We start from the raw sequence: 16911 nt of genomic DNA, 5'->3' as shown, positions 1-16911 counted from the left end.
TGGGAGTAGATTTTACATCTAAAATCAGACTGTTCTCAGGCACACGCAGAATGAACTTTACTCTTCAGCTAAAAAAGAGATGAAAACGAAATTGCAAATTAAAATGACACAACCTTCTTATCTGACAACAAAAGGTAAATGTAAATATATATTTTTATGATGAGAATATGATTGCTGGCCGTTCAGCTCACTGTTCTATAAAGGTTTTACTTTACAGTGTGTTGCATTATAGTTTCTACCATGACGTCTTCTTACTTTTCCACTTGTTTTTAATCATATCAGTGCATCATCAGTCATTTGTAATTCCCAGAGAGGGAACCCAGGTGCTAGTTAAATCTGAGCTTAAATAGTAGATTTACAAGAATAGCTACATGACATCACCATAAACAGCATATTGCCACTGTGGCATGACCTTTTATTTTGTTTACTCCTTTTACATAGGTTTTTGGGGGGGTGTTGTTTTTTTGCCACAGCTTTAAATCCCATCTTCATCGTGAGATGGGGTTTGTGTGCCTTGATCAGATTTACATAACAACTTTTCTCCCAAGGACCATGAGATAATGTTGACAGTTTTGGGAGAGCTATCTGCTAATTGGTCCATCTGTATCATATTTCAGTGAGAAAAATTAAATGATTTCTGTGCACAAATACCGTAACAGTGACAAAAACTTTTCAGAGGTAGACCTGCTGGTGTGTTTCAGACTGTCTCAGGTTTATGCCAGATATAACATGGCATAAACCTTCCAAAAAGCAAAAATTTTCTCTCCTCGGTCCACAGAATATTTTCCCCCAAAATCTTTTGGATTATCAAGATATTTTTGGGCAAATGTGAGACGAGCATTTGTGTTCTTTTTGGTCAGGAGTCCCTGTGGATGTCATTTTTACCCTGTGTCTTTCTAACTGTTGAATCATGAACACTGACCTTAAATGAGACAAGTGAGGCCGGGAGTTCTTCAGATGTTGTTCTGGATTCTTTTGTAATCTCCTGGATGAGTCACTGATGTGCTTCTGGAGTCATTTTAGAAGGCACTGTCATTTTCTCCATTAGTGTATACTGGCTCTCACTGTGGTTCACTGGAGTCCCAAAGTCTTAGAAATTGCCTTGTAACCCTCTCTAGACTGATAGATATAAATGACTTTGTTTCTCAGCTGTTTCTTTAGATTGTCGAATGATAATTTGTTTTTTGATATCTTTAGCTTACTTCACCTAGGCCTGGGTGTAGCTAGTGAAATTGACCTTCACTTTCCAAAAAATGAGTCACAGTTAATTCATGATTTAACCAGGGGGTGGAATTACTTGATTTCATGTAAGACCAGGTAGGCTTGGATAGATTTTTTCCCAATAATGAATAAAATCACGATTTAAAAAATGCATTTTGTATTTATTTGTTGTACAATTGACTAATATAAAAAAATTCTAATGATATTAAAGATTTAAGTTTAACAAATATGCAAAAAACTGAGAAATGAGATAATAGGCAAATAGTTTAACATTGATATCTAGTAACAAAAGTAATATTAAAGTTGTGTGAAAGAGCCAATCTATGGAAAGCAACTTCAGTGCTTTGCCTTAACCCATTATGTTTAATTTCAGTCAGAGAGCACACTGGTGCTGTCAGTGTGAGATAAAACATGATACTCCATCTTAGATGGGAGACTTTATTGAGCCATACATTTTTAAATCAAATGGATAATTCCAAATTATAAATTCATCAGTTCATTTGTTAATGTTCTCATTTGGGAACATGATATATAACATGATTTCCTAAAATGCCGGGATTTCTTTTGTTTCAGAATCATAACATGTTGTTCGGTAACCTGCACTATTTTCTGCCTTGTTCTGGCGAAGTGCATTTCCCTCAGGATACTAAACACTGCTGAATCTTGTGTCATGTTTAGTCCTTTGAATGCAAGGGAGAATGCCATTTTTTCCAGCTACTGAACAAACTCAATAAGTGAACAGCTGAGTAGACTGAATAACAAAAGGATACTGCAGTGCATGTAAACACACTCTTTCATACGTCTAGCCAACTGTGATAAACCATTGTAATGAAGACCAAGGCAGCCAACTATGTTTTACAGAAGAGTAAGAAATAGGAAAATATAAGAGGATAAAAGTCATGCTTTATTCATTGATGAAAGAAACCCTGTTATTTTATTTATGATGTCTTTAAATATAGCTCATGTGAATTAAATAAGTGATTGAGAATGGATGTTCCAACCTAGACTCTTGTATTACACCCAGGCACTAGCATGATTGGAGTCATCTATTGTGTGCACATAAACACATCAATCACACATGCACACATTCAAAAACAGACATAAGTTACTGATGGGAGATACACTCCTGAGCCATGCGTCAGCTCTTTACTGGCTGACTCACCAACTGGGGGGAAAACTGCTACAAAATGTTATAATGATGTTACAATAAAGTTATAATTATGATAAGTGGTTACTGCTCTTTATGATTAAAAAGGCAATTTCTCATTGGGGGAAAAATGTGCCGGTTTTGGTCTGTAGGATTCAAATTATTATCAAAAGCAGGCTGGTGAAATGACATGCAGCTACATGTCACTGGGAGAATTGTCCTTTCACATTCATTTCTCAGTTCATTAAACCCAGTTTTGTGCTGAGCTGACGTGTTAGTCTTTATATAGATGAGTGTTTTCAAATAAATTATTCACAAAAGCCAGGGGTCTTATTGTTTTCTTTTGTTTATTTTCAATTTTATTTATCATTATTGTGTTTTTTTACATTGTTAACATGATATCGTAGTTGTAAAGCAGCCGGGTGCACCCTGAACAGATTTCTTGTCTATGCAGGGTTAACATATCAGTATGTGCCAACTACAGTGTAGTACCTCATGTTAAAGGATTTTATTGATTTACACCAATTAGTTATACTGATGATCCAATTTACTTAATAGGATGCAGCAACTTAATTATGAGGCTCAAACAGAGATTTATTTGGTAAAAATAGCTCATAAATGTCTCTCCTGAAAGTAATGTTCCCAACACCTGACACACATCTGTATGATAAATGTGGAGCTTCTCCTGTAACTTTTGGCTTAAAAGATTTAAATCCAACTAACCATGCTAGAGCTCACTGATAAAGATGTTATAGGCTATATATAGACAACAACAACAACAACAACATATATATATGTTGTTGTTTTTTGTTGTTGTTGTTTTTCACTTTAGTCCATAAATTAGTCTAAAAATGTTTTTTTAATCAAAAGCAAAACTCAATCAATCAAAACTATAAATAATCTGTGAATAGAAAATACACGTGTTATCATTCCTTTTGACTGTTTCAGAGGTTCGTTTATTTTATATTTTTTAGCTTTGTTTATTTTCAACTTTAGCTTTAGTTTTTTTGTTTCTACCAAATCCTTATTTGTAATATATGCAGCTCTTTAGCCCACTGTGTCTGTTGTTAACATGGAAATTAATGCTGTTCAGCCCCTTTTTACATGCTGACATTTCATTCGATACAGTCATGTGAAAGTAGACTTTATGATTTGGTAGTTAGTATAACCACATTTAGCAGCAAGAACTTGAAGTAATTGCTCTCTGTATAATGTTATCAATCTCTCACATCATTGTAAAGACATTTGAGTTCACCCTTTTCTACAGTGTTGCTTTCCTGAGGCATTACCTAATTTTGGACAAGCTTTAGCTGTTGGACAGATAATCTCACATTCGCCTCTAGAATACTTTGGTGCTGTTTCTGATTTTTTGCATCACATGCTGCACTCCATTTTGGTCTTGAATGTCCAAAGACGTTGTTCCAGACGTCCCGTTGTTTGTCCTGTTGTCAGATGCAACTTTGCAAACCTATGCTTCTATACTTCTTAGATATAAGAGCCTTTAGTAAACAGCCTGAGCACTGCATGTCACGGAGCTTTCAAAAGAGTTATAAATGCCCCCTGTATGGGATGATTCAAAATACCTGACCTGTGTTTTTGTCAGAAATTTCACGGTGAATTAAAGTGTAGATTGAGTTGAAAAGTTTGACTACATTAAGGTTTTTCTTTTCATGCTCAGATTCTTGAACATATTAAAGACTAAAACTTTAAAGAGAGCCTTGCACTGAGCTATTGGCCCTAAAGCCACACGGCCAGGTTATCACATTCACATCCAGTGCCTTTGTGTCACTTTGCCATCTTTTTTTTTAATGAAATTAAAACACTCTGATGCATTTCTGATGAGGGTTTTGAGGGTGGTCCTAAATTTTTTATTTTTCAATATTTGAAGTCCACTAACTATAATTAGAGTACTGTCTGGTCATTCATATAGTCAGCATAGCTCAGAGGCAACTGTTTCAAGTAATACAACTCTGGTGGACATGGACTGTGTCATTCATTACCAGAGGTTTTTTCTTAGAGTCTGTAAATGTGTAAAGTTGCAGTAGAACCAGAAAAATGGAAACACCATGTTCTGCATGTCCCTCTGCTTTGTCCCTGATTACCAGGCAGACCAACTGCAATATAAGCCATTAACTTGCTGTTGTCTTGTCTTTAGCACTATTGTGTGTGCTTAGGCAAGCCACTTAACACTCTCCAGTTCCACGAGCAAATCTCTGCACCACACATTGTACCACTACCTCATCACTTGCACTGTGCGCTTGGTGCCAAAGTAATGTGTCTGTAAATGGAGGCATAGCAGCCAAATTCCAAATTAACTGACCCTGGAGCAGACCCAGAGTATCTGCCGCTCCCAAGCACCAGAAGCTTTAAGAAAATCTGGACTTAGGAAGCTGCCAGAGAAACCATCTGTGTGCTGTGACTGCATAAGCTCCATCAGCTGTGCTGTCACCCTTATCGCTGCGCCTCCATCTTAGCTTCAATATTTGAAAACGAAATGAATGCAAAGAGTAAGTCCCCTTTATAAATTTAGTATTCATGAAGGCCAGACTATCTAATCATATATTTTGACTGCATCAGTAGAATCAAATTCCCTTAAATGTGATTAATATTAGCTTCTTAGATGGTACTCCTTTCACCTTGTGTAGATTCCAGTAAATTTGAGAAAGCAGAAGGAAACACATTAACAGCTACTGGCTTTAATAAGCATTCAAGTGTGAATGCATGTTCATCAGAGCAAATTAATGCATATGCTAGGCAGTGTCTTTTTTTGCTTTGTCACTATTTCTTTTATAAAGGCACTAGTTATTGTACTGTAGGTAATTCAATTCAATTCAATTTTATTCATATAGCGCCAAATCACAACAACGGTCGCCTCAAGGTGCTTTATATTGTAAGGTAGACCCTACAATAATACATACAGAGAAAAAAAACCAACAATCATATGACCCCCTATGAGCAAGCACTTTGGCGACAGTGGGAAGGAAAAACTCCCTTTTAACAGGAAGAAACCTCCGGCAGAACCAGGCACAGGGAGGGGCGGAGCCATCTGCTCCGACCGGTTGGAGTGAGAGAAGGAAAACAGGAGGCATGCGATGGAAGAGAGAGAGATCAATGACAAGTATGATTGAATGCAGAGAGGTCTATTAACACATAGTGAGTGAGAACGGTGAGTGAAAAGGAAAAACTCAGTGCATGATGGGAGTCCCCCAGCAGCCTACACCTATTGCAGCATAACTAAGGGAGGATTCGGGGTCACCTGATCCATCTCTAACAATATACTTTAGCAAAAAAGAAAGTTTTCGCCTAATCTTAAAAGTAGAGATAGTGTCTGTCTCCCAAATCCAAACTGGAAGCTGGTTCCATAGAAGAGGGGCCTGAAAACTGAAGGCTCTCCCTCCCTCCCCTCCCAGCTTCACATCAAACTAATGAAAAACTATTGGTAGTTCTGAGAGAAAACTAATTTACCTTCATTTTAGCTTCAGTGTTGTTGTAAATAATTTATTATAAACTAGGCAGACATGTAAGTGTTTGCAAAATGTTGCACATTTTTCTAATTTAATTTTTGAATGTGCTTCAGCACTTTCAGTTCGAAATATAGTAATGGGTTATAAAGTATGAACCAGATAAGATCTTTTCTACTGACACTGAATGTAATCCAGTGTGTATTCTACTCGGAATGGCGAATGACAAAATCAGAGGGAAGTTTGGAAAGCAGCTCTACAGGCTTTTAATGTTCTGTGTAAGGAAGTGTGTCCTTTAGGATCACGGATACGGCCCCATCTAAGACTCAATGGCAGCAGACGGAATTACTTACTGGAATATGTGTCATTAGACCACCTAGCAGGCAAGTTACATAGCAGGGACAATGTGTTTGTATGGTGTACGCAAGTTTGGATATTTCTGCTATTCTCTCATGGGCCCTGGTCTACAATGTAATCAGAATCAGAATCAGAAAGACTTTATTTATCCCCAAGGGGCAATTAACAAATGTAAGCATGTCATTGCTACTTTACATATGAGTATTGCTAACTTTATCTCATAACCAGAGTCTCTGGACTTTCTTTGCCTTTTCTTGGGTTTCTATCACTGCACATAAGTGAAATACAGCCCTTCTGCCGAGCAGAAGTAATTTGGCACTTGTTATGTTTGGTTATTGGGTGGGTTTTTTTGCCGGTGTGTGTGGTTCAAGTACAAAAATGATGTCCAAAAGTTTTCATTTAGGTGTAGCAGTCTTATCAATATGAGAAGAAAAGAGGTGACCAAACCAAATGTAAATGAGAATATGATTCTTATAAGAGTTTAAAAAAAAAAAAAAAAACTAGTAATAGTAAAACTCCTGTCATGAAACTAAAATATTATAGGTGAGTTTACCAGGAAAGAATATGACCAGTTTCACCAAAATATGACAAGCCAGAAAAAGAAACCAGCAGATTTCTGCGACAAAGTTCTTTGAACTGATTACACAGAACCTGTGTGCCATAAATGGGTGAGTCTACTCCCCTTACACAGAGCAAAACTGAAGGCAAAGGATCGCAGGGAAGATACAAAGCTTTTTAGATATGTGTGGATCAAAAAGGTAGTGACTGATTGCAATACATTTTCCTAAAATATTTACCCAGCATTAATTATTTTATGCTTTTACCTGCACTTCTGTCTATTATAACAATCAAAATAAAGCAGAGACTTAGGGACAAACTCTTATTTCCTCCCCACTCCTGCACCTCAATTTCCATAGTTTAATATTCTCGCTCTTTTTTGAACTTAAAAATTATTCAATAAAACCCAGAACTCGGTTTGTTTTCCCTCTATGATCCCTGAACTTATGGATTATTAGCTTTCATTGAGAAATGCACTTTGCTGCTTAAGTAAAGATGACTCTGCTGCAAACACAGCTGTTTGGGGCTTTCTGCACAGTGAATTGTGGAACTGTTCAATCCAGAGCTTCAAAGCAATGAAAGTTAAAGATACCTCCTTTTTATTAACTTCATTGTCTGCAGTGTTGATGCCTCTATTTTATTTTTCCAACTACTACCAGGCTCTGTTTGTGAGGTTATTCTTGGTCAAAGTCTCAGGTATTGTACACAGTGGCCACACTGGCATTTCAGAATCAGAATCAGAAAGGGTTTTATTGCCAAATGTTGAGCAGGTTTACAACATTAGGAAATTGCTGCGGTACTTAGTGCAAACATACTGTCATATAACGCTTAAATAGACATAAAAATAAGAATTAAAAGTGCTAAGTAGAAAGATATATACATGAGTGCAGGTGGTGATCAGTGCCAAACATGGAATGATGCAGTGAACACAGCGTAGGGTCATGTGTTAGTGGTGGGAACAGTCATATGGTTATTGTTCATGAGTCCAACAGCAGAGGGGAAGAAACTGTTCTTATGGCGAGAGGTTCTGGTGCGGATGGACCGGAGCCTCCTGCCTGAGGGGAGCAGGTCAAACAGACTGTATCCAGGGTGAGAAGGGTCAGCTGAGATCCGAGCTGCACGCCCCAGTGTCCTGGAGGTGTACAGGTCCTGCAGAGATGGGAGTCTGCAGCCAATCACCTTCTCAGCAGAGCGCACAACACGCTGCAGTCTCTGTTTGTCCCTGATAGTGGCTCCAGCGTACCACATGGTGATGGAGGAGGTGAGGATGGACTCGATGATTGCAGTGTAGAACTGCATCATCGTCCGTGTTGGCAGGTTGAATTTCTTCAGCTGCCTCAGGAAGTACATCCTCTGCTGGGCTTTCTTTATGACGGAGGTGATGGTGGGCTCCCACTTCAGGTCCTGAGTGATGATGGTACCCAGGAAGCGGAATGAGTCCACAGAGGTGATGGGGGTGGCAGTCAGGATGATGGGGGGGAGTGGGGCTGTGTGCTTCCTGAAGTCCACAATAATCTCCACTGTCTTCTGGGCATTCAGCACCAGGTTGTTGTGGCTGCACCAGGACACCAGACGTTCAACCTCCCTCCTATAGGCAGACTCATCCCCGTCCGAGATGAGCCCAATAACGGTGGTGTCATCTGCAAACTTGATTAGCTTGACAGACTGGTGGGTGGAGGTGCAGCAGTTGGTGTACAGGGAGAAGAGCAGAGGAGAAAGAACACAGCCCTGAGGGGAGCCGGTGCTGATGGTCCGGGAGTCCGAGACGTTCTTTCCCAGCCTCACATGCTGCTTCCTGTCCGTCAGGAAGTCAGTGATCCACCGGCAGATGGGATCAGGCACATTCATCTGGGAAAGCTTGCCTCGGAGATGGTCTGGAAGAATGGTGTTGAAGGCAGAGCTGAAGTCCACAAACAGGACCCTGGCGTAGGTTCCTGGGAAGTCCAGATGCTGCAGGATGAAGCGTAGAGCCATGTTGATAGTGTCGTCTACAGACCTGTTGGCTCTGTATGCAAACTGCAGGGGGTCCAGAAGGGGGGCCGTGAGGGTCTTGAGGTAGGAGAGAACCAGGCGCTCAAATGGAATGGAATAAATGGAATAAAGCTGATTATTCCATTAAAGCTGATTCTTAGCGTATTGTCTGTCTTGTTAATGTTGGTTTATAATGGAGCACTGTAACAAAAAAATAATTTCCCCCAGGGATCAATAAAGTATTCTGATTCTGATTCTGAAATGACTTCATGACCACAGATGTCAGAGCCACAGGTCTGTAGTCATTTAGTCCAGTGATCCTAGGTTTCTTGGGGACAGGGATTATGGTAGAGGACTTGAAGCAGGCAGGCAGGCATTTGTAGGAGAATATCAGCTTATTTGAGTGTTTGTGCTGTTAAGCTATATACATTCCTGCTACCATTATAGGGTAGAAAAGCAGAAGAAAATGAAATACTCTGTGGAATGAGTCACTGTTAGCACTGTCAACCATTACAACAGCCAGGAATTAATTCAGGGAAGACATCACATTTTTAGTTGCCAGAGATTTACATACAGTGAGGGAAATAATTATTTGTTGCCCCTGCTGAATTTGGAAGTTTTCTCACTTACAAAGAAATAAATCATCTCATTTTAATGGAGAGAGACAAAACATCAACCCAAAATCTCAAAGCTATAAATTGATTTGCATGTTAATACGTGAAATAAGTATTTGATCCCCTACAACCCAAACAGAATTCTAGCTCCCACAGATTAGTGATTGCAGTCAGTTAATCAATTACAGATATTCCTGATCTCAATTTGTTATGTGTATAAAGCACACCTGTCTACAGAATCAATTTATTCTTTTCCACCCTCTCCTACACAATGGGCAAGACCAAAGAGCTGTCATCAGAGGACACCAGGAACAAAATCGTAGACCTGCACAAAGCTGTCTGTCGCCCTTGAGCTGGAGCTCCTACAAAAGATCTTGGCTCATGGATGAAAATGATCATGAGAAAGTTGGTGAATCACCCCAAAACTACATGGGAGAGCTTGTAATGATCTGAACCGGTTTTGATTTGTGTTTGAGATCATTGTCCTGGCAGAACACCAAACTGTGTCCAAGTTTCAGCTGTCTAACTGCTGATTTGAGGTGATGTTGAAGAACTGGGGTAGAGTAGAAAATAGCCAGTCATTAAAAGTTTACAAATAATTACAGTAACTTACAGGTTTAGAGAAATATCCAGTGTCCAAAAACTGTAGGCAGAGAAGAGAGTGGAGCCATGCGTGACTTTTTGCATATTTAAGTTTTTAGAGCAACTGAAGTAACAGCAGCAATTATGTGACAACAGTGGGCTGCAATGAAGAACTAAAACCAGAAGGAGGCAGTAATGAAACTTACAAGGATGGCAATTTAATGAAACTAGACGAAGAAGAAGAAGCGCAAGCCCCAGTAGAGCAAGCCTTCCCCCTGCTGGAGGAGTCGCGTGACGCCTGCAGATTATCTAAGAGCTCGCGCACAGGGACATATACAGTCCGCCATGAGTGCTGCTATGAATTTTAAAAAATGCGGCTCTGTGCTGATTACTGGAGCCAGCCGGGGCCTCGGGCTGCAGTTAGTGGACAGTCTGGCAAGTGGACAGTTTTCACCTGGAAAGATAATAGCCACGTGCAGAAACCCTGGTAACGCACAGGTAAACACCAACACGAAACTCGGTGTGTGCATTGATGGCGTAGCAATAATGGAATAAAGCTGATGGACCACTCCAAAGACAGCTATTTGGATAATACAAGTGTGTATGTTAACTCCCGAGAATAGTCAAACAGCGATTCTTCGTATTTCAGTGAATGTCGCTTTGGTCGCATTTAAGTAATCCGTCGGCGCATGCGTATTTGACTCATCTGTGCAGACGCCTGAATATAACACGCTGAAACGGAATAATTTCCCCCCCTTCGTTAAAAAAAAATAGAAATAGAACAATATCTTCCAAAAAAGTATGACTTGGTTAAAAAAAAAAAACGCTAAAAATGAACATTTCGTTTAAGTTTTACAACTTATTCGTAAAGTAAAAGAAGAGGTTAGGTATTTATTGAAAAAGATGTCATATTTTAGTAAAACTATAAGAAAAAAGTGATGTACACTATATTGATCTTTTCTTTTAAAAAAAACCCCACAATTTAAATTAAAATATGTTCTTAATAAAGATATGTTAAATTTAAGATTATTTCAAACATTGTCATGTGTAGGATAAAGGCTAAATAAAGACTTGTTTCCGCCAGCTCTGATCCATGTTTAAAGTGTTTGTGTAAAAGATCATCCTAGAAGTTTCCATACACCTATCATGGGCGTGAATGTCATGGTAATTTTAACCCCAAAATGGTCATGGCTGATGGCTCCCTGTCTTCCTGTTAAAAGTCTGCTTTTCCTTCCCACTGTTGCTAAGTGCACGCCCAAAAGGCATCTTCTGATTGTTGGGGTTTTGTTTATTTTATTGTAGGGACCTTACCACATGAATTAAATTCTATTTTATTTTTAGCTAAATTTTTGGAGTTTGTTAATATAAAACAATCTAAGTATACATGGGTAACATAATCGGAAATTACAGTGGCCTGTATGTTATAGTGGAATCTGTGCGTGAGAGAGAGCTAGTCTGGTGGGATCTCGCATTGTGTTACTTGTCATTATGCTTTTGTATCCTTATCTTATCAGCAGCCTTTGTGTCTTTATGCAGCATTAAAAATACAGCAACATTTCTTTTAGGTGACATGTTCAAACAACACTCCACTGACAAGGCAAACATGTTGACATTCAAGTAAGGAAAAAAAGTACACTGGCCAGTTATTCTCCTCCTTTGAGCAAACACTGATGGTCACCAGAGGGCTGTACTATGAAGCAGGATTTATAATTTAGCAAGTCATGTTGAGTCTGAATTTTAAATGTCACAAAGGTGGTGGTTTGAAATTGATACATTTTTCACTTTTCTTGACAATAGGCTCTGAGTGTGATTATGGATTTTCTGAGGAAGAAATGCAATTTGCATAAACAACCTGTGTATTTGTCACATTGCTGTAAGTGCCGCTAATAATTGGAAATTGGTCTTTTGCATCAGAAAATATGCACAGTGTCTGAATCAGAAAGCCTTTGTTACCAGAGAAAGTTGGAAACCAATTTTGGTCATAGCCGGTAAGGTTTTCTTGAGGCAGCTAACACAAACAGACCCTGGCTATTGTGAGCTTGGTTTGTAGTACGCCCCTCAGTTAACATAGAAATGTTAACCAGTGTGTGAATGTGTGTGTGAATGGGTGGATGACTGGTTGTGTGAAGCGCTTTGGGGTCCTTAGCGACTAGTAAAGCGCTATACAAATACAGGCCATTTACCATTTTATTTATTTAGAAATAAACAGGATCAAGACATCCTCCCTCACCGCTATCCAACTGTGCTTTTGACCTACAGGAACTTCAAGAACTGGCGGAGAAGCATCCCAACATCCACATAATCACTTTGGGTAAGACTGAGAAGAACATTGTTTTCTGTGTTTAGACAGAAAAAATTTAGGAAAAATTAAAACACAAAGTCACAGTCTTTATGACAGGCCATCGGCCACTTTGTTAGATACACCCGTTGAACTGCTTGTTATTGTAAATATCTAATCAGCCAAACACATGGCTTAATGCAATTCATTGTATTTAAGATCTGAGCCATATTTCATGATCACCTTGTCCTTTTATGATTCTTTTGCCCCCAATTTCTTGTTGCTGCGAGTGTTGCATGATTTTTTTTTATATATTCAGCTTTGATTAGTTTATGTCTCTTTACTAGACGTAGTGAACCAGGGGAGCATAGAGAAGTCTGTAGAAGAAGTGAGCAAGCTGGTGCAAGAAGAAGGTCTGAACTGCCTGATCAACAATGCGGGCATCAACGTGGTGGCCGACTTTCATTCTGTTACCGCCGAGATGATGATAGAAAACTTCCACACCAACACTGTGGCTCCTCTAATGATCACTAAGGTAAATTTTATTTATATATTGTGTGCCTCTTGCCACCTTCTGTGCTGTGAATCAGCTACTTAGTAGCTCTAAAAAAGTTTTATTTGGAACATTTTTCATCATCAGACAGTGAAATAACCAAAAGAAAAGAGTGCAGCGTTCTGTTTTCCTCAGTCGCCGCAAGCAGGACCCATGAGTGTTTCATTTCCTCAGTGCTGGAAGCCAACATAAAGACACGACCTTGATGGACAGAAGTAACAAAACCCTGTTGCCTGGGGCAGACTGAATGCCATAAATATTAATTAAAAGTCAATTATTTTGTCGGCCGCTGATTTTAGGGTGGACTACAGAGTAAGCCTCCTGTGCTGGTAAAACTCAGGCACTGATCAGAAGCATGGCAGCATGGCAGATTGTTCCTGACACACAGTTTGCTTCTGTTAAAGAACCCTTTCTGCAACTGTGCAAGGCCAAATTGCTGCCCGGACGTCTTCTATAATCACCGTCTGCAAAGTTGTAAATGTGGTTTTAAATCAACACTACATCACACACTTTAGAGCAGACAACTGCTTCTCGGCCCTCTCTGCAGGCTTTGGGAGATAATTACACTTCAGATTGTAACAAAACTGAAAATGTCATCTTAGGTCTTTGTTTGTGTTTTGTTTCTCCCAGAGAGTTTTAATGACTGAATGATTAATCAGTAATTTGAGGAAAAACTTGTTTTAACCTATAAAAACCCTAAAAGGGTGTATCTCTCATTTGTCTTAAAAATGCTTGTTTTTAAACAGAGTTGCTTTGTGGAGAATCATTGTTGATCTCTGCTTCAACTTGTTGATTTTTGCTTTTTTTGTTTTGATTTTTTTTAAAGTAAATAATAATAAGTAAATAATAATTAAATAAAAGCAGAATATTTCAGTAGCATCAGTAAAGTTTGAGAGAATTGAAAAAGTGTGTGTGGAGAATTGTGGCTTTTTGCCCACTCCATGGAAATGCTGCCACCAGAGGGCAGCACTAGCGTCATCTCTAAAGACATACAGTGTGAAATGTGTTAGTCTGACAAGTTCATATTTAAAATGCTAAAAGTATAATAATCAGCATGTTTTTTAAATAATTTTAAACCATTCATAAACTGTGACTTTATTGCTGCTTCCAGCTATAATGTGTGTGTCTTCTTTTTTCTGCCAGGCTTATCTGCCTCTTCTAAAAAAAGCTGCATCCAGAGGAGGGGCAGGAGGCTCAGCTACAATGGGAATCCAGAGGGCAGCGGTTATTAACATGACCTCACTGCTGGGCTCTGTGGAGCTCGCTTGGGGTGAGAGGGCCAACAACTTCAAATGGTACCCCTACAGGACATCCAAGGTATTGTTACTGTGATTTAAAGAATAGTTACAGTTTATTTAAGCTGTGTATCACTCCCTCTTCTGACTTAGTTAACTTATTAACTTAGCTTCTTTGCATATGCTTTTTGACTTCCCTGTACATCACTTAAAGGGCCTGTGCGCAACACAGAATGAACCTTAGTTCCTACCCCAAAAGGAACAACGATAAATAAAGGAAATAAATAACATAGATGAACACAATAAATTAAACAAACTGACATCATTTACATTTATTGCAGTTAAACTGTGAGTATTTCGCATTAATATTGCTGTTATAGGTGTGTGGACCATGTGGAGTTGCACAAAACATTCAGAACAGTAATTATTGGCTATTAGCAGCTAGCAGGAGCTCCCAGCAACTTCCAGGTTAAAGGAAAGAAGAGTTATTAGAGAATACTGCATAATAAAAAGTAACGGACTGCTAAGGGACATCAGTTAACTTGGGTTAACTGTACTGTGATGTGAGTATGAAAAGAGGGGTCAAGGTGAAATTCATTTTCTTTGTGTTTCATGATAATCTGTTTGTGCTTGTCATTTTAGAGTGCACTAAACATGGTTAGTCGCTGCATGGCTGTAGACCTAGAGCCAGATGGGATTCTCTGTATGGCTATACACCCCGGCTGGGTACGCACTGACATGGGGGGGTCAGAGGTAAGGGCCTGCTCTGAATGACTTTAAGATACGCATAATCGATGAGGAAGGAAGAGAGAATGCATTGGACTTATGAATGGGCTGTACCACTGTGATATATACTGTAAATGGTGTGTGTGTGTGTGTGTGTGTGTGTGTGTGTGTGTGTGTGTGTGTGTGTGTGTGTGTGTGTGTGTGTGTGTGTAAAAACATGTCATAGATTGGAGTATAGTAGTTAAAAGGACTCAAATATAAGCTGCTGCTTGTAACTATATCAAGTCCAGATCCAAAATAACAAAAGCCTATGGGTTTAACAAAAAAACCCCAAAAGAGTCTAAAATACAAAATACAAAACGCACAAAAATAAAAGCAACAGTTGCCAGCATATCCCGGGGCAGATCCAGGACACGCTGGAGAGATTATATCTCTCGGCTGGCCTGGGAACGCCATGGTGTTCCCCCAGACAAGCTGGAGGAGGTGGCTGGGGAGAGGGAGGTCTGGGCTTTTCTGCTTGGGCTGCTGCCCCCGCGACCCGGCCCCAGATAAGCGGAAGAAGATGGATGGATGGATGGTTAAAACACATTATAATGCAACAAAGAACACAGGCAAACTGGGGCTAAAAATAAACATGAAGTAATGAGGAGAGCAGAAACGTAAGAGAAGCTAAACACAGCTGAGCACAGTCAAGGTAAATGAGGAGGTTAAACTAGAAACAATACACAAAGAGTGTGATTAGTGAAGTAAAATAGAAAATTAAAAAGTAAATCTGAGTGAACTTAACTCAGGACAATAAGATGGAGGGAGACACTGAGGAATCAAATAAACTCTAATACAAATAGAAACTCAAACTGTGAACTAAAGACTGAATATGCTAAGTAAAAGACGTGAAACCTGAAAATGTAGATGGTTATAAAAGAGACCCAAAGAGAGACCTAACCTTATAATAAACAAGAATGAATTTGAATAACACTCCAACACACACAAATACCCTGACAACAGACCTGGGATCATGACAGAAGCGTGTGTTTCATTTGCTTTTCTGTTCTCTCCATCTCTTTCCAGGCTCCACTGAGTCCCGAGGATAGTATTTCTTTCATGTTGTCTGTGATTGGAGGGCTAACTGAAAAGGACCATGGCTCATTTCTGAACTTTACAGGAGAGCAGATACCTTGGTGAACTTGATGTCCATCAGTTATGAGAAGGATGACTGAGAATTCTTAACTCATCCTAATGGTTATTGCTTTTACTCTTAACTATGCAAGAATGAATGTATCTACGGCTTTGATTGTGCTGCATTCCACTTTATAGGAGCGTATCTACTAGAGCTTTTTCCAAACCATTTTGCTCTGTCCCCTTCAAAAAGTGCACTGAGCCCTGCGGTCAGGGAAGCGCATGTTGTGTTAGTAAGAGAAAATCACAGACTAGATTTTACAAATGTTAGCACAAACTCCATGAACTTTTCATCGCTCAGGGTGGGCCTGCTGTGTATTTAGGCTTTTGGATTGTCTTGCTGTGAAATAACACCAGCCATGGTGCAAATCGGTTCTCAGTCCACCAGTGTCTTCACAATGATTACATGTACAACAGATATCCAATAAAATATCCTACATAGGGACTATGTCTGTGAAGGTTCTCAGTCATCCAGGTCATCTTTGCAAGCTTTCTTTGCAAGCTCCTTTGACTACATAGGGACTAGGTTAGCAGCAGTTCGCAGATTTGCCCTTAAACCATGGTATGATGTTTAACAGCCGTATGATAATATTTCGTATTAGGATGGAGAATTTAATTTGCTCATAGTAATCTCGGCTGCTTGGAGAATAGGTCAAGCTAGTGCACCTTTCCTGTTTGTATTCCTTCAAAAGAAGTAGGGTTTATTAATTTATTTTCCCCTTATTTTGTTTGCTCCAGTGGGAGACTGTAAAAAGATGGAAGTCTTTTTACACATATTTGCTTTAAAAATTTGTTTCAATTTTCAGTTCTAATAAATAATTTATTCAAACAAAACTATTTTTTGGTTCATTCCTTAAAGCTTTATTGTAAGTAATATTTATTTAGAAACTGAAATGAGGTGAAAGGATGTTGTTCATTTCTTCAGGGTTTTTTTTTTTTTTGTATAATTTTCTAAACACATAAAGCAAATGACACCACAAAAACAGGCAGGCAAATGCACAAAACAGTTATTCTGTAGACTGCAATGAGTTC

At 39.1% G+C, this 16911-nt stretch overlaps 1 protein-coding gene across 1 annotated transcript; it reads left to right on the top strand.

Moving 5' to 3' along the window:
- The first annotated feature begins 10189 nt into the window (after positions 1-10189).
- On the top strand, positions 10190-16713 carry si:dkey-12e7.4 (uncharacterized protein LOC558132 homolog). Its single transcript, XM_040035086.1, has 6 exons — positions 10190-10409; positions 12171-12222; positions 12537-12724; positions 13886-14059; positions 14620-14730; positions 15772-16713. The coding sequence occupies exons 1-6, from the start codon at positions 10257-10259 to the stop codon at positions 15883-15885; spliced, it is 792 nt and encodes a 263-aa protein (XP_039891020.1). The 5' UTR covers positions 10190-10256; the 3' UTR covers positions 15886-16713.
- Positions 16714-16911: the final 198 nt, after the last annotated feature.

This window comes from Simochromis diagramma, unplaced genomic scaffold (assembly GCF_900408965.1).
Source record: "Simochromis diagramma unplaced genomic scaffold, fSimDia1.1 OVJJ01000333.1, whole genome shotgun sequence".
Lineage (NCBI taxonomy): Eukaryota > Metazoa > Chordata > Actinopteri > Cichliformes > Cichlidae > Simochromis > Simochromis diagramma.
The sequence above is the reverse complement of the archived record's forward strand: the minus strand, read 5'-3'. Positions and strand labels throughout refer to the sequence as shown.